At 43.2% G+C, this 18,483-nt stretch overlaps 1 protein-coding gene across 1 annotated transcript; it reads left to right on the top strand.

Moving 5' to 3' along the window:
* The first annotated feature begins 663 nt into the window (after positions 1–663).
* Positions 664–6,386, top strand: LOC106113075 (neuroligin-1). Its single transcript, XM_013305800.1, has 13 exons — positions 664–778; positions 860–1,171; positions 1,244–1,393; positions 1,498–1,692; positions 1,778–1,919; positions 2,125–2,376; positions 2,531–2,792; positions 3,061–3,237; positions 3,313–3,379; positions 3,694–3,831; positions 4,146–4,377; positions 5,424–5,649; positions 5,806–6,386. Exons 1-13 carry the CDS (start codon positions 664–666, stop codon positions 5,890–5,892), a joined length of 2,355 nt encoding a protein of 784 aa, XP_013161254.1. The 3' UTR covers positions 5,893–6,386.
* The last annotated feature ends 12,097 nt before the right edge of the window (positions 6,387–18,483 follow it).

The raw sequence follows: 18,483 nt of genomic DNA, 5'->3' as shown, positions 1-18,483 counted from the left end.
GGTAACAAATAGTGGTATGTATTAAAATGTAATTTTGCAAGAAGGTAATATTTGTATCAAGCAATGTAGATATACGAGGCGAGGCGACCCTTGCCCTCGCGGTGTAGTTAGGGTGTATTGGCAAAATCTCATTAAATATTCTTCGCTTTGTGAGAGCCGGAGAAGAACCGTTCACCGGGGTCTATGGGCAGAGCGACTCGAGTAGCCACGAGCGGCGGGTAAGGCGCGGGTAGGGCGCGGGCAGGACGCGGCCTGGGCGAGGGCAGGCCCTACAGGAGTGGCTACCTGCCCGACCCCGTCCCGATTTAATATCAACCCTCGCCTTATCTAATAGGAAAAATATGACGTATAAAATGGAAAGCAATTCGTGTCCCTTTGAATTGGGATGCGACGTCTGGAATGAATTTTGCATTATATTGATGATATTAAATTTGTAATATTCCGAATCCAGCACTGGAACGTTGGAAATTTATATTGATACAAGTGAATGAATCTGAAAGTTATGTATGTACTTGATCGTGGCCGCCCTAAATACGTCACCAGCGCAGCGGTTACGAGCGCTCGGAGTAGTAGAGTAATAATGTAACTATATTATAAACTATATATATTGTAAAGATAGCCGTGAACGTTGTGCTGACGATCAGGCAGGTTGCGTGATGGCGTATGGAGCGCGCGTGCTCGCGGACGGCGTGGTGCGCGGCGCTGGCGGTGGCCTTGCTGGCGGCGCTGGCGGGCGCCGGCCCGCGCTACAGCTCACGCATCGTGCACACAGCCGCAGGTACGTGCACGCCGCGCCTCACGCCGCAAACCCTAATGGCTGTGTACCCGTGGCGGCGAGGTGACCTTGTAGTGTGCGCAGGGGCCATCCGCGGGGTTATCGTGGAGCCGGCGTCGCGGCGGCTGGAGCCGGTGGAGGTGTTCCGCGGTGTACCGTACGCCGCGCCGCCAGGACGTCTGGCCGCGCCCTCGCCCGCGCCGCGCTGGCCCGGCACGCGCCTCGCAGACGCCTTCGCTCCCGTCTGCCCGCAGCGCTACCCGGACATATCCAACAAATCGGCGGCGCTGGCTCGGATGCCGCTGGCGGAGTACGCCGAGCTGCGGGCGACGGCTCAGTTGTTAGCCAACCAGAGCGAGGACTGTCTCTACCTCAACATCTTCGTGCCCGGTAGCGGTAAGCTCATGGTCAGCCGCTGCATTTCTATAATTTAAAATTCAATGTTAATGTAAAATACATGTGCGGCAGGCGCGCGCGGCGAGGAGGCCCCATACGCCGTGCTGGTGTGGGCGGGCGCGGCGCGAGCCTGGGGTTCCGGCAACGCGGTCGACGGCGCCGTGCTGGCCGCGCGCGCTCACCTCCTCGTCGTCACACTCAACTATAGGATAGGTTTATTAGGTACCTCAGATTATAATACTGAAACGTGATAAATTATAACAGATTTTTTTTAACAAATATTTGAGAAGGCAGTGCGAGCCGCTACTTACGCAGTTTTTGCGCAGGTTATTTGACGAGCGGCGGCGAAGACGCGGCCAGCACTGCGGGCGGCGCGGGCGTGCTGGACGCGGCGGCGGCGCTGCGCTGGGTACGCGACAACATCGCGCCCTTCGGCGGGGACCCACGTCGTGTCACATTGGTCGGCCACGGCGCCGCCGCCGCGCTCGTTAACACGCTACTTATGCTGCCCCAGGCCAAGGGTAACAAACATAGTCGCATTCCGCCCTCGCCACAATAAGTTTAGCGAAAAATATTTATAAACAAATGTAATAACTTGATGCGTAGGGTTGGTGTCGCGTGCGTTGCTGCTGAGCGGGTCAGCACTGGCGCCCGGCGCTTTGGCGCCCGATGCCGGGCTGGCGCGCGAACATGTAGCGCAGGCGCTGCGATGCCCTCGGGATTCCGACACCGACACTGACCAGCACTGGTAATAATGTGATCACTCATGTCACTTTGCAAGAAACAGATGTTTTACGAATAAGCAGGCAGTCTTTAGAAATAAAACAGTTTGTATTTAGTGTCGACGGTTCCTTATTTTAAATATAGAAATAAAAATAAGCTGCACTGAACTAATTTTGTTTATAATTATGTTCACGGTAAGATGTGACTCACAAACTGCTGTTACGGCGCAGGCTGACGGCGTGCGTGCGCGCGCGGCCGCTGGCGGCACTGCTGGCGGTGGAGGCGCCGCGCGCGCGCTTCTTGGCAGGTTGGGCGCCGGGAGTGCCGCGGGCGCCGCATGGGCGCCGCACGCCCGCCGCGCGCGCTCTGCACGCCAGCGACGCCTTCCTGGAGTGCGCGCTCGCCATCGTCGTCGCCACAACCGAGAGCTACCAGTACTTCAGCGAAGACGACATCCGCCACGGCTTCGAGGAGGAGCACAGGTTTGTTCCATTGCCTAGAATAGTTCACAAGGATTTTGGGAAGGAGTGATTAAACATAAACACGTAAGCGATCGTGCCGAAGGCGATATCGTCGGCATCGCTTTACAAATGTAAAAACATGCGGTTGCGGTGCTCGAGCGTCGATTGTCGCCAGGAACCGCGTGCTGCGAACGTACGTGCGCAACGTGTATCGCTATCACCGCAACGAGATCTTCGCGGCGATCCGCAACGAGTACACGGACTGGGAGCGGCCCATCCAGCACCCCATCAATATCCGCGACGCGACGCTGGAGGCGCTATCTGACGGCGCCGGCGCCGCGCCCGCGCTCCGCCTGGCGCAGCTGCACGCGCGCCGCGGGGCCACTACATACTTCGCGCACTTCGCGCACCAGACCAGGGACGCCGACTACCCACAGGTATGTCTTTCGCACCGCCTCTTCTAATATCTATTTTCTTTATTCCACTTTATGTCCGAGATGTATTTGTGTATACAACCGTATGGTTTTAATGATTTTTTCTTTTGAGAAAGGGCGAAAGAATTTATTGTTGAAAATTACTAGACTAGACAATTGGAAAAAAATAAACTTCTCGCTACATGAAGAGAAAGTACTTATCTTTGTGCAGTCTTTGTGCTGATAAATAGCCACAACCAAAGTAATATACGACTAGTCGCATTTATGTTAGCGGCTGGGAAGCGTATCCGGAGAAACACTGCCGTACTTTTTGGGACTCCCCCTCGTGGGTGGGATGCCGTTCTACCCGAGGAATTACTCGCGCGGCGATGTGGCCGTGGCCGAGGCGGCCGTCGCCCTGCTGGCGGCCTTCGCCAAGACCGGCCAGCCGGCGCCCCCCGCGGCCGGAGTGCCCCCCGGCCCCGAGACCCCCGGTTCCGCGCCCTCTGTGCCCCTCGCTCCTCCCGCACCCCCCGGCTCCGAGGGGCGCGGGGAGCACGCGGTCGCGTGGCCGCGCTACGAGCTCAACACGCAGCAGTATCTCAGCATAGGTGGGCCAGATACCATTGCAACCTATTATTTACTAATCTGATGTTACCGAGCTGACTTTAAGAAGCTTTATAGGTTTTACGAGAATATAGCACAAGCTCTTTACTCCTACTAGCTATCGCCCGCGACTACACCCGCGCGGAATAAAAAAGTATTCTATTCGTTCTTCCAGGCTGTGTCAAATTTTATCGAGATCCATTGAGTTGTTTTAGAGTTGCTATACCAAACATCCATCCATGTTTTCGCATTTATTATATTAGTATGGAGGCTTATAGTAAAAGTATGCGCTACAGAGGTCTATGCAATTTGACGTCAGGCAGCAAGTTGCGAGTGAAGAGCCACTACCGCGGGCACAAGATGGCGCTGTGGCTGCACCTCATCCCGCAGCTGCACAGGCCGGGCGCCGCGCCGCGACACCACCAGTTCCGCGCCGCGCACCCCGACATGTTCGCCGGTAGCCGCACATACTGCATACATCGCACACACTGCACACACTGCACACACTCCACACACTGCACACACTGCACACACCGCACACACCGCACACACTGCACACACCGCACACACTGCACACACTGCACACACTGCACACACTGCACACACCGCACACACCGCACACACTGCACACACTCCACACACTGCACACACCGCACACAACGCCCACACCGCACACACCGGGGCCATCGCTCACACCGGGGCCATCGCTGCCATTGCTCCTACGCTCTATAAGTTCCACCGAAAATGTACCTCAATCTTCATCCCCCACAGGAGACATCTTCCCGGAACTGTACACGACGACAGCTGCGCTCGACGACGACGAGGAGGAGGGAGAGGAGAGCTCCGTCGGGTTAGAGGGGTCGGAGGGAGCCGAGTGCTCGCCCCCGCCACCGCCCCCGCCCCCAGCACTCGCCCCCGCGCGCCCTGCGCTGGCCGCCGGCGCCGAGTCTCCCGCGCCGCCCCGTGACGACAGCCTTACCAACGTCGACACTCAGTACTACAGGTGACATTACAGTTTGAGACACGCGAGGTAGTGTCGCCCCACACTCCTCATCTATACACTGATCGACCACCGCTTCCCATACGGAGAAGACACGAGTTGCGTCCCTCACGTCTGGTCACTTTACAAAAAGGCAAATAAATTTCATTTAAATTTTGATATTCCTCGTTGAAGCAGTGTTATCGGAGACTACTTTCTCAAAAAGTTTAAGGGTCAAGATAAATGGCGACAGTGCCGGCCGGAAATGGCACGCCTCACATAGCACTCCTTGCCGGGCGCTGCTCCCGTGTCGCGACGCAATCTCACTAATGTGTTTAGCCACTCCCTCACCTTCCTGAATGTTATCTAGTTCTGTGTCGGGACGTCTTATGTCCGACCATTTTTTGTAAAACATTTCCACCCCGGCCAGATGGAGTGCGTGCGATATCTCTCAAATAGATGTCTCGGGTCTTTTCTATCTCCCCGAGATATTCTTTGCTTTTCTTACGATACGAGCCTTTTCAATTTCTCCTTGTTTTAATACAATTATAAATTATAACCTTTTGCAAACTTGATATCAATTTAAAATATTATAACTAAGTATTAAACAAAGGTATATTTTTGATTTATACGTCTCAAGTGTTCGTGTATTTTATGAATGTTTGAAAATCGTAAAAATACACAGAATAAAGCTATGGTCACAACTCAAAGTCACCCTGCCCGCAGTCAGCAGGCGACATCGCCGTTTTGTTACATTTGTTGTTGTTTGAAAGTTTCTTAAGAAAACCGAATGGAATGTCTCTCTTGCCTACCTGTCTACCCTGTCGTTGTGCACTGTACCGGCGATGAGAACGAACAACGAGCACTACTTAAGTATGCCTCAGGAAATTTACAAAATGAACAAATCTTCTTTATATAAACACTACACTATATATGACGTTTCTAATAAAAAAATTAAAATAAAAGTAACATTCGATTTAGATAAGATTAGATAAAATTAGAGTTAGAACATTATAGTAGAGATTGTGGAGACATGAGTGTTGAGACGCGTGTGGGGGATGTCGCGACAGCTACACGGTGGCGCTGGCGGCGACGGTGGGCGCGGGCTGCTTCCTGCTCGCGCTCAACGTGCTCGTGTTCGCCGGCATCTACCTGCAGCGCGGCCGCGACCGCCGCAGCGCCGCCGCCCGGCGCCGGGCGCGCGCGGGGGGCGCGGGGGGCTCGGCGGTCGCGGGGGGCGCGGGGGGCGCGCTGCAGCTGCCCGCGCTCCTTTCCCCGCGCAGGAGCACGCTCAAGGTACACGTGTCTTTACATTCATCATCATCAGCTCAGTATACGCCCCCACCTCGCTCGAGGGGCTCGGAGCCTACCCGAATCAAGGGTGACTTACCCGGTCCTAACATTACCAGGAATCAATTGGACTTTATTTAACGCAGCTTTGGGTTTCCACAGCGCAGCAGAGAGGCGGAGCTCGCGGAGAGGCCGGCGGGGCTCGCGCCGACAAAGAAGCGCGTGCAAATACAGGAGATCTCAGTGTAGACAACTTTTGAGTAGCGAGTGAGTGATTCAAGTGGTCGGTGACAGTGGAGACCGTCCGATCAGTGCATGGAGTACAGTGAAGTGGCACACTGGAGTGCAATGTAAGCGAGTGCAGAGTGACTCGGAATGTAACTTTACAATGTTGATAAATATATTTGTGTTAGTGACACTAAAACATTTTCTCAAGGAGAAGTTTTACTGTACAATAGAACATTATGTTTTTATAGTGGAATGTGATGAGCTGTGTGTCTATAACGTATTGAAGAAACATTTCATTAACATGTACGATATTATATTACTTTTTTACTGCGAACATCTAAAGTTATATTATAAATTTATGTTGAAAAAGTTTACTTGTCTTCATGTTAGTACAACAATGTGTTTGCAGTTAAAAAAATTAAGGGCAACATTGTGTGAGGGCTAAACTAGTACAGCAAGGAGGTAGGCGGACGGCAACCTGTCGCCGGGCGCCTTGTACCGGCGCGCACGGGGCGCCGGGCGCTGGGCGACGGGCGCCGGGCGACGGGCGCCGGGCGCCATTCGGTGTCTGTTGATGCGACATCATCCTTGTACTGTATGAATATCCTATACTTAGCACCATTTCTATTCGCAGGACTGTTAGAGAATCAAAAATCGTATCGAAACTTTTATAGAATCTTCGATGAAAGTTAATTAACTTAAACTGTATCTGTAATGAGTATTATCCGTGTCCTGCAGTATTTCCTGATGTCCACTGATTACTCTCGCACTAACGGGGAGAACATCTGAATCGTTGACAGTATATAAATGTTGAATGATTTCTCTCAGATAATGTTTCGTTAATAATTTAAGGAAAGTATAATATCTTGACACAAACATTTGTTTACTTACGTAAAACTTGTACATATAAATCTTTATATTATTATAAAAATCTAAATGTAATATTGTCTCACTGTGTATATATTAGTAAGTGTTTTGTGTTCTATTCGTAATGTCCAGGTTTATGTATTATATTATATAAAGTTTGTATGTATGTAGATCTGTACATATTATATACCTACTATGACAAACTGTGTGTAACATGTGAATGTATATAAGCGACTATCCTCAGTGTATGTACACACTTCTCCTGCTGCAAGAGTCGCAGCGGATTCGCGACCTTTCAATAAACAACATTTTTCCTGATTATTTTGTTTCATTCTTTCCGCTCCCGACTTTAGCAGTAATCGTACACAATAATATAAAGCAATAGTCTTAATAACCTTGTAAATAAGTATTTAAATGTTTTATATTTATTATATATTGTGAAGGCTAATTGTGACGAGAAATGAATATGTATTTGAAGTATATGTAAGCTACATAAAAGCAACGTTTAAATGGCAACCTATAATAATAGCGCAGCGGTTACATTTCACATAGAACGTTATTAAGTCCCTCGCCCCTTGTGGGTCAATTGTTGTCCGTCTAATTAGTCAGTCAAACCTCGCCCGACAACTGGCCGGTGGGGTCTGTTGCGCGATGCACCCGATTCAGCGACATGACGCAATTCTGCCTTTACAACTAGACGTCGTTTTCGTTTCCATAACGTCCAGCCTCTGCGCTTATATTGCATGCCAATGGATGCTAACATTAAACTTGGAGACAAATCGACAGACGTATTGACAACTGCTTATGTTTAAGGTTATAAGTAATTTGTGTCCATCTCTACTCTATACTGTAACTGTAAATAAACTGGTTGTTATTGATCGAAATAAGAAAAAATGAGTAGTCCTACGTCCCCCGCCCGCCCGCACCCCGTTAGCTTTGGCCGCTAGGCCACTGAGCCGCGGACGTCGGCACAGCTCGGTTCGTGTCGGCAGGCAGCTTACAGGTTTATATGTCGTTGAGAAAATTAAACTTTTGAGCTTATGATGTGATAACAATCATCATACGTCCCCATCGAGGGGTTCGGAGTTTACCAGAAGTTAGGGGTGGTTCGGCCATAGTCGACCACGCTGGCCAAGTGCGGGTTGGTTGACTTCATACATATCTTTAAATTTCTTCTCAGATATGTTCAGGTTGCATCACCGTGTTTTCCTTCATCGTAAGAACGTCGGATAAATGTACATATGTAAATCGGAAATCGAAAAATACATTAGTACATGGCGGGATTTGAACCATCAGATTGCAAGTCAAGTGTTTAACCACTGAGCCACCGACGCTCAAAATAATCACAAGCGACGATAACAATAATTGCAATAAATTTCAAAAACGTGCTTCGTTTAAAAAGAACGAAGCAAAACAATTTTTATATGGCGAAAGACTGGTGCTATTACATAATATGGAAGTTGTGTAGTACGAGTATAGGGTAAAGTGTGATATGTGACAGAGCCAGACATTTGTTCTGTTCCATAATATTATATTACTTATCTGAAACGTAAGTTGAAGTACTTATTTATACTCGTAGTTGTGAAAGCGACATTAATATATTGTGACATCTATTAGCTACAACATACATGTATTAGGTAGATTGTGCGCGCGATAAGAACGTTATGAACGTTATTGAAAACAAAATGAAACTCTTATTTTGTGTTTCCGCTCCATTAGGCAACGGCTGCGAGCATCTGCGCCTTCCACAATATGTAAATGTATCTACATGTCGATATGTAAATCAGTTTTATTTATGAAGTCAAATGTTGGGGTGCATTATGTAAGTGGGATTGTTATGTTAGTGCATGAAATGCCTCCTACAATAATGAGATGTACAGATGTACTGCAAGTCTTGGTGCATGTCGCAACGTGCTCATCATCTCGCTCAGTAATTCATACTCGTAATGTCGCTCCGCTCTCTCATCTTATATCAGAGCAAACGGCAACTTCTGTATAAAACTTATGTTAGATCAATTTGATAATTGTTATAATACTTTTTGTGATTGTATCGCGCACGGATTTGTGCTTGTTTATTGTAAAATATACGAGTATATCGTGTGCTCATAGTAAAGCATGAATATTGCTGCATACAAGACGAGACAATGCTACAATATTTTCCGCTTTATAGACGCGATGCGAACGTTGTTTTTATAAACATTTTACACAGAAATAACTATGTTTATTTTAGTACGGGGTTGTTTGGACGTTTTTTAATTTTTCATCTAACCTGTATGATCAAATATCACCGGCCAAGAAAAACATATAATGCTAAAAATAAATTCTTTTATACTCCGAATTGAAATATGTGAAAAAAGCGGCAGATGAATAAAAATGAGGATAGCAAAGTTACCGCAGCAAAGGATTACGATACTGCCGCCGCCGCCGCTGCCGCCGTCGACTTCGTATCGAGTAAAAGTTACAGAAAAAAGTTAAAATAAATACAATACTTTGACTTTAAATAACTCAATTTCCTTCCGGTGTTATTAATAATGTATGCTTCTCGCGAAAATCTTTTATAAAAAAAAGGAAATGTCTTTACAATTGTAGCAGATGCTGCTAAAACAACAAGTACTCGTATTTTAGAAACGTGATTCTACGACATGTTTCATGTTCAGGAGCAGTTGTTGTTCTACATTTGTTAATTTTCTCCAATATTCTTAGAGTCGTCAAGTGGGATATAACAGTTAGGGGGGGCCGTCGCATAAAGTGTTCAACAAATGATTGTTGTAAAAGTGAGGCTGAAGCGATGTTAGTTTCGTGCAGTTCGGTTGTTGCAGAAACTGGGACATGAGCTTTGTCAATGTCAACAATTCTGTGCTGGAGTCGGAATGACGGCGGATTGTTGCTCTGACATCGATTTAATATGTTTAGGCTTGTTGCCGCGTAGGATTATTTGGCTATTACTGGAAATACCAACCAAGTTATGTTATTTTATAATTTTATAATACTTTAAATCTAAAAATTGAACACAATAGTAGTTATTAAGCAACGAACGACTAACGAAGTACACTTTTTACAATAAATAAATTAAATTCGTCATTACTTGCAGTGGAAGTAATTGACAAGATAAGATTTGCTTCTTACACTTTAATGAAGTCATTTTCTAACGAGTGATGTAGAGAAAGTGGAGATTAACAATTTACCTGAGAAAATATTTTATTGCTACAATTTAGTTTATTATCTACGCGGGACTTTGTAAAAATCCCGTGAGCGCCGCAATAAAGTGCTTTTGATGACTCCTCCACCTCCCCCCCAACCAACCCTGATCCCTCCACACACCCTTTCAGCCCGCGCCCATTGAACGACTTCGAAATTATTAAGCTTTTAAGTTACTTTTAAGATAACAAGGTTTTATGAGTTCTTATAATAAGTTACATTAGAAAAGTTAAAATAAATGTATCGAATTTAATCTCCTTCTAGGATAAAGGTGTACTTTATATTTAATTGTAAGAAAACGCGTATCATTATAAAATGTTGCAGTAAATTTTCAGCGTGTAAAGTAACTAGTATCATTATGTATCTGAGGTAATTAATGATAATAAATAAAAGCTATTGGAAAGTATTATAATTTGATGGACAGCAAGGCCGCTATCAATTGTTACAACAAGAACAACATAAAGTTTGAAGACTTCTTAATTATTACAGGGCTTGATGTTTTAATGAAGTTTCTTTCGACAACTACAGAATTAGGTAACAACAGATGTTATACGAACATGTTATACGCTTTTAATTATACTACATTATGTTTGTAAGAATCAGATGATAAAAACGAAATTTACTTATAAGAATTCAGTGATACATATGTATGTCCCAAATGGACCAATATCCTTCGTAAAGGATGTAAATAATTATCTTATATTGCTGAGTGACTTGATGCAACAAATGATTTTTATAGAATCGCTTGAACAAGAAACTGGAGCATGACGTAATAATGCCATAATGTTATTTAAACATATCATTGGCTAACGACTGCTGACAGACGATTTTTTTTTATTATTTTCCACTCAAATCTTGATTGATATTTAAGTGAAAGAAGAAACATTAGGGGTGAGTTCATTTCTCTACCTTTTCAAGTATGTACTAACGCGCATTGTATCTGGAAGTGGTCCTCGCCGAATGTCAATCCATCGACGAAGCGGTCGTTAAAGTCGAGGGCACTCCATCTTAATCGCTTTCAAAATAATCGAGTCCTTTTTTAAAGATGACAGATTTAAACGTAACATTCACTTGCATAATTGTATTTAATCTTCTATTCATTTCTTGTTAGTTACCAATTTCTTTCTTGTGCTGAAAAAATTGAGCCGTTTAAAATATTGCAAAACTGCCAGCATGCCAATAGACAAACTGTATAAGTTATTAAACCTGTTGTTAAACCTACGAGTACTATATACTATGTGTGTTGTGTGTGTAGGTGAATGAGACGAGAGATTCGGCTGAGAACATTACTGCCGTGGTGTGTGGTTCGGACAGTTTCCGTGCGTTCGCCAATTCTAATGAATGCCACTTGAAATGTATTCCTTAAGGGCCGCCGCGCCGCTCGCTTCTTTCGGTGACACCGCCTTCATATTATATATAGGTGCCTACATCTAAGCAACGCAATTTGTAGGTATCATTTTGCTTGTTCTAAGTGTTACATACTCAATAAAGTAATGGCTGTAATGTAATGTGTCGCAGACTTCTGTCGAGTGATAGACACGGGCAGTAGCTTTGCACCGCTTTTTCACACGAGGTGGTAAAAGGCTTCATCCAACGAAAGCCTTTGTTATTCCACAATACAGTATTCATAACGATGTCCGCATTGTATTCACCGATCGCACAGGAAGGGAACACCGGAATTTAAAAAGTTATGGGTCACGAGTAAAAATATGTTGTCAAGTAAGAGAGGACATCGTTACCGGCGCAAACTTTGTTGTTGTGTTCCTTGCGCGTACGATGTCTCTCTTCTGAAGATGAGTAGAATAATCTATAAAGCAAACTATTTTTGATAAATGTAATATAGAAGTAAATGATGTTTTGGAAACGTCAATACACACATGGTAAAGTGACATTTTCATTAATGATTTATTTATAGTTATAATGTTTGGTTTTGGCTCCGAATACACTAAAATTCTTAATTTGAATATATATTTTTTAGTTTACATAGAAGTAATCTGTACACAGGTGAATGTGGGGAATGCGGTGCGGGCGCACACTTCAGTGTGTGACGTGACGTACAGATGCATGAATAACCTCTGCGTGCTTCGTGTCAGATTTTAACGTTTCTTACAAAAACTGAAACATAAATCCACAAGCCATTTTAATATGAAATGACTCGGAATAAATCTCGCCCATTCATCGTCGTAAATTCCACAAAATGTGAAAGCTACGAATTAAATACGAGCAATTACATTTGCTGAGAGAGTTCGAGACGTTTTAATTTTGTTGCAGAATATTTCAATGTGGAGAGCTTATTTATTTTGACCGCAAGTTAACTAAAAAAAGTCTGCTATTACTGTTGAAACTAAACACCATTTCAATAAAATAATCTGAGTGTTTCAATGGTATCCTCACGAACGATGTAGTGCAAATGAAAATGTACTAAGTCAGTTAGTATGAATATATATAATCAAAAAAAATATTATTTAAATTTTCATATATCAAAATCATATCTTGTCTGCACAAAATATATAATATTATCATACTAACTGACTTAGTACAGTTTCATTTGCGCTACATCGTTCGTGAAGAGATACCGAGATTAGTGATGCGAAAAGACAGCTCTTTATCGACAATGAATAATTCATGATGTGAATTTGCAGCGCGCAGTTAGTTCGCACCGAGGCCGGCGCATACACAGAGCACTAGCACAGGGTGCGCAATGTCCACATACCGACTAATGAGACAAACTATTTTACTTTTAAAGAAAAGTTAAAAGATGGTATGTATTATATTTAGACGATAAGGCACTTATCGCACAGCAGTCCCTCCTTCTTTTTGTATCGTATCCTATGTTCTTTTTATGCATTTTTCTCTTCTTCAAAGCTTGTTGTGCACATAATGCTTTTATTTCCAGCATGCCGAGCAGCATTTTGCTTGTATTATTAACCTTATTCGATTTTGTACACAAAGTACGGGCAACTTTTCGGCTTATCTTTTTATTAGGGCCGAAAGTTTTGCGGCCGCGGAAGTTGTTCTCAACGCGAAAGTAATCCTTTATGTGAACTTTCGCTGCCTTTTTCTTTGAAATTTAATTCAGACGTATATTTTTTTCATGTTCATTATGAATGTACCTGGTGTGCGTTACGTACACGCCTTTATTAATTTGTCGTAAACCGACATCAATAACGAAATTCAAAGAAGTTGCTCTATTATCAGAAGTAAAGTATTACTCGTAGTATGTACAGATGACAATGTGTAGTTGGCTATCGACTCTACAAATATGACGGAGTAAAGGAGTGACGATCAATTTTTCATAACTTGAAAAGGTAACGGTCGTGTTAAAGGTTTTTAATGAGAGCGGAAATGACAGCGCGGAGCGGCGGTGCGGCGGCGGCGCGGTGGTGAGGCGGCGGAGCGGCGGTGAGGCGGCGGCGCGCACTTATAATTAAATTAATTAAAATCTTTAACGATAGCGTCGAGATAAAATTGTAATTCGGCAACTTTTGCTCGTTATTTTTTAGAAATGGACGAGATTTAAAAATGCCAAAAGGAAGTTAACCCTTTGCTCTTATTATTTCGAATCTCCATTGCTAATCGACAAAGCTAAACCTTTCTTTCGTTACAAATGTATTTCAGTATATTGATATGTATAATATATTCATTCTATGCTTATTATATAAAATAGTCATCGTCGTGTAAACAATTCTAGGCCCAAGCTAATGTTGGTGTTTGATTAGGTTCAGTTCTTTAAGCTACGGAAGTGTTGATGTTGGCTAAGTTTAAAAATAAATATTTAACGATATTAAAAATGGACAAAAAATATAAAAGCGTAGCGTTTATTTGAATTATATCTTTTAAATATGCCGTGTCCTATGTATGTATGCAATATCCATATTACGTTATTCATCCGGAACTAATAGGGCTCGTGCAAATATTCTTCACCTAATAGTTTATTGAGTCCGCCGAGCCGGGCAGAGGCGAGGCGAGGTGAGGCGGCGCGAGGAAAGGACCCTCCGTTAAGTCGGCCAAAGAGCGGACAGATATCCTCCGACGGACCTTTATCTCTTATAAATTTCCTTTCATTTTCCACTTTTCTTTGATACTTCTACTTTAAGCTATATATTATGTGCTTTACCACTGTTCATACTCTGTTCTGAATTTTCTTTTCTTTATTTTGGACAGTAACGGTGTCATACAATGTACTCAATACTATGTAATATATTTCAATAAGAACATTAATTAAATTAAGATCCATCAAAGACTTGTATAATTATGAAGTCCTTCCATTAAAATGTTATGCTCTGTCGACTGTGACAAAGAATAATTCATTCGACAGGCGGTGTCGCACGACGAGTGGCGAGTGCCGAGTGGCGAGTGGCGAGTGCCGAGTGCCGAGAGGCGGGTGTATTGGCCGCACTCGCAAGTCACAGGTCGCATGGCTCAGTCGCAAATCGCACCTTGCAGATTGCAGTTGCAGGGTGTAGTCGCAGGTCGTACGACGACAAGGCCACAAGCTAAAAATCATTGAAATACCGACTGTGGCTGGTACTGCCGCCGTCGTCCATGCAGATGCACAAGATTGAATCGGACCAGACTTTATTTCATTTTTGCTTCATTTCATTACATTTAGTTGTTATGTAAAAAGCAAGGTAAAGGGCATTCAAAAATAATGTTACGCCTTTTAAAGAATCCCCTGTGCCTTTTAAGAACCAACAAATGTAAAAGATTATTGTAATGTGTAAAAACATTTATTTATGTTTTAATTCAATTACATTAATTTGAATAAATAAAATACACATGTTGAGAGGTTGTTCATGAATAAAAGAAAAAAGGTAAGAATCAATCCTCCGGCGCTCATGAAATTCTAATGTCGTTTACAGGAGCACATCTCATTCAGGGCGTGCGAGGGATACGTGGGGAGGGGGGAGGGGTTGGTAATGCGGGGTCAACTTGTTATATGGTTCTTCATCCATCACGTTGCCCAGCGCCCGGAGCCCGATGACTCTAGGAAGTCATGGACTATAGCAACGACGTGGCTGTCACAATCGTACGCCGCCGCCTCATGTCCAGCTCCAACTACACATACAAACACCTTTCACTACATACTCGTACAAATAACTGGAATTACCGTTGCTTTGAAACACTTTGTCCAAATAGTTTTCGCATCATGCTGCTGTTGAATCCGCGGTTATTATGTTATCATAAATGTATTTACTCAGGTATATTTAAGTATATTTTAAATAATCATTGTAATGTGTTGTTTAATATTAATGCCCGCTTAGGACTACATAAAAGTGACAATTCGCGGCGCGGCTTTGCGTTATAATCCTCAATAAACACGTAATTAATTTATGGAACCTAAAAGTGCGAGCGCAAACACAACCGGGACATAATTAATAAAATAGTACAACACGCTTAATTCCCGAAAAGCAACAGTCGCTTGAGTTTTTTTAATTATGGGTAGAGGGGATTATCCTGTCCCGGTGCGGCTAATCGAGTTAATTAAGAGTCAGGTAACTGGCAGCAGGCGACAGACAAATCGCCGCATACAGAGGGTGATCGGCAGCAGCAAAGCACGGGCAAGCCGCGGGTACGACGTGGACATGGCGCGGTTAGGGTGCGAGCAACGTACGGGCAGGGCGCGATCACAAACTCCGTTATTCTTGGAACAATGTTTTTACAGTTTTCAATATTTCCACGTTTTACTTAAGATTATTATTCAACGACCAATTCAACGATAATAATTTTTAGGACTTGTTTGATTTGTTTGAAATCTGGTGAAATATATAAACAGATGACTGTCGGCTCTGTGCTTCTTACCTCAGTAACATATACTTTTCACTTTATGATAAATTTATACTAATATTATAAAGCGGAAGAGTTTGCTTGTTTGTTTTATGTTTAAACGCGCTCATCTCAGGAAGTACTTTTCCGATTTGAAAAATTATTTTTTGATTTGGATAGTCCATTTACAGAGGAAAGCTTTGGGCTATAACGTTACGCTGCGACCAATAAGAGCGAAGAAAAATGCAATAAAAAGATAATCGCGATAATGTTTCTGACAACCACGCGAACGAAGTCGCGGGCACAACAGTATGTTATAAAGATACGAATGTAATTCAGCTTTTTATTTATTATTATAAAAAAATTAGACGTATCGAAATTGTGAAATGATATTTGAAGAATCATTAGGAAGATTGTCGACACGCCCTCTTGTTAATAAGCAAAAAGTAAGGTTTCTTTTAACAAAATGGATTTCCATATTTCCAAGATCGTCTCGAGATTATTGCTTTCCCCGGGCCCCGGGAGTCAGGGACTGCTTGCGCCTCACTTGACTCGCCACTTGCTATCGCCCCCGTATCAAATTACATTTCAATTATAATTCCAACTGTTAAGTATTATATCAAAGTCAACTTCGGAAAATGTAAAAGATGCACCGGATTTAGGTTCATCTAATAATACAAAGGTAATTAGCCCTCAATGTAATAGAACTGTCTTTTATTGAGGGGATTATATACTCTATACATACTCTTAAAACTTTTAAGAAAGTAAATATTAATTCTTCGGTTTCAATGAATCATATTTTCGCTAACCAAGTTCCAGACAAATTTATATTTTACGTAAAGCAATTATGAAAACTAAATATGTATCTTTCGCAAACAAATTAAACTCTCTTTGAAAACGTTCCCAAAAACTACAGGGTCGTTAATCTCTGCTCGAGCTCGCGACCCCTCCCCCACCTCCCCCACCACCCCCACCACCCCGACGCGCCCCCGACTCGCGCAGCATCGCTAAAGCCGCCAACAAATGTTTATTATAATTATTACGTAATTATAAGTATCTTTAAATAATTTTTCTTTCATTACTTTACACAACATCTGACCTCGTGGTGCGAGATGGAATCCTTTTTTTTATATAACATTAGGTGGCAAACGAGCGAGCGGCCACCTGAAATCGCCGAAACAGCGAAGTGGCCGTTGTCCATAGACATTGCATTGCAGCAATTGCATATGCGTTGCCTACCTTCAATCGACGGAGGAGAGGATGCACAGAAAGAAAATATTTTCCCTTCCCATGCATCCTCTCATCCAGAAAGTCCACTTACACTTCCCATCCTTTTCTTATAAGAAAAAGGGTGGGAAGGGAAAGACGACTAAACTAGGCCTCCGGGACGCACACTCATCAGACGAAACGCGGAATTGCTTCCACTTGACGCCTGTCTTCTGTGTGGTCGTGGTATTTCACCGGGCGAGCCGGGCCAATTCGTGCGAAGATGTTAATGCGGGCTCTACCACTGTGTGTGTGTGTGTGTCATGCCTGTGCGGCCCTCTAACATTTTCTCTCATCTAAAAATTATTATTTTTTAGAATTTTGTTCCACATGTTCTTATATATTAAACAAAGTTACACCACAATTAAAAAGTACAATAAAAATTACGGACTTTCACAATAAAGTAAAAACAATACAATTCACGAATACAAAGTGAAAGTGACATGTGTTTATTTAGGTTTGGTATTTAATTTTGGGAGTACGAGGTCAGTCGTCACAACCTCCCCCTCCTCGAGGGGCAAGGGGCAAGGGGCAAGGGTTGCATAAAAACAAGGATAGATGAAACATGCCGCAGCCTGTGGCGGTCAGTAAATGTGCGCTTTGATGTCCTACACCACATTGTATACGTGGTAGCGAGTGATGCCGCTCTTCGGCACCAGATCAATGTTTACATTATTAGTCTTGTCACTTCATTCTGAATGTAAGGAACATGATTTGAATATGAGCCGAGTTGAATGCTCGGCTCATATTGAATGAATAACAATAATGAAATCATTAAAATAAAGCAAATAGTGAGTTTACAACGGATTAGTAATGCCAAGAATCGTACATAAATAATACGCAGTCGGACGGAGCACCTCCTTTGTTTCACAACTTCAGTCATAATTTATATTTAGACTAGCGCCGGCCCCGGACCTCGTCCTCGCCCCTCGACAAATGTTCTTTGATGATGAGGCATCTGTCATCAACATACTGGGTTTTAATTCTAAAGTTTCTTCTATTTTACTTTTTAAGGTCAATTAAACGTCTTAACGGTCAAACTATAGTTAAGAAAACTTTACTTTATTTGGGAATAATAATATAAAGAACGAACAAATTGTACTATTACTTTTGTATCGTTATATTATAGATCTGACTTGGTCTCTGGTCTCTTTTATAAAATTGAAATACAAATGTAACGACGGACGGACGATCTAAATACATAATTGCTTACTTTTTATTCTGCGAGTTGAAGAAAAAACGGCATTAAAAGTAAGCTTCAGTAATTAAAAAGAAGCAATACTTTCCTTGGCATTAATATTTCCCGTTGTCCCCGCCCCTCATCCCACCACCGGCACCAGGCCGCCCGGCTTCACTCGCTACATCTCTTCTCATGAAGTCTCAATGGACAGCCTTCGTATTACGAGGAATTAGCTTTAATTCCTTGTTCTACGTTGGCTTTAACGTTTTAAACGGAGCAATATTAAAGAATAAGTGGAAGTTTTACAACATTTTATATTGCTGTACAAATTACCG

Source organism: Papilio xuthus, unplaced genomic scaffold (assembly GCF_000836235.2).
Source record: "Papilio xuthus unplaced genomic scaffold, Pxut_1.1 DF828585.1, whole genome shotgun sequence".
NCBI classification, from domain to species: Eukaryota; Metazoa; Arthropoda; class Insecta; order Lepidoptera; family Papilionidae; genus Papilio; species Papilio xuthus.
Note: the sequence above shows the minus strand (reverse complement) of the source record. Positions and strands in the feature narration are given on the sequence as shown.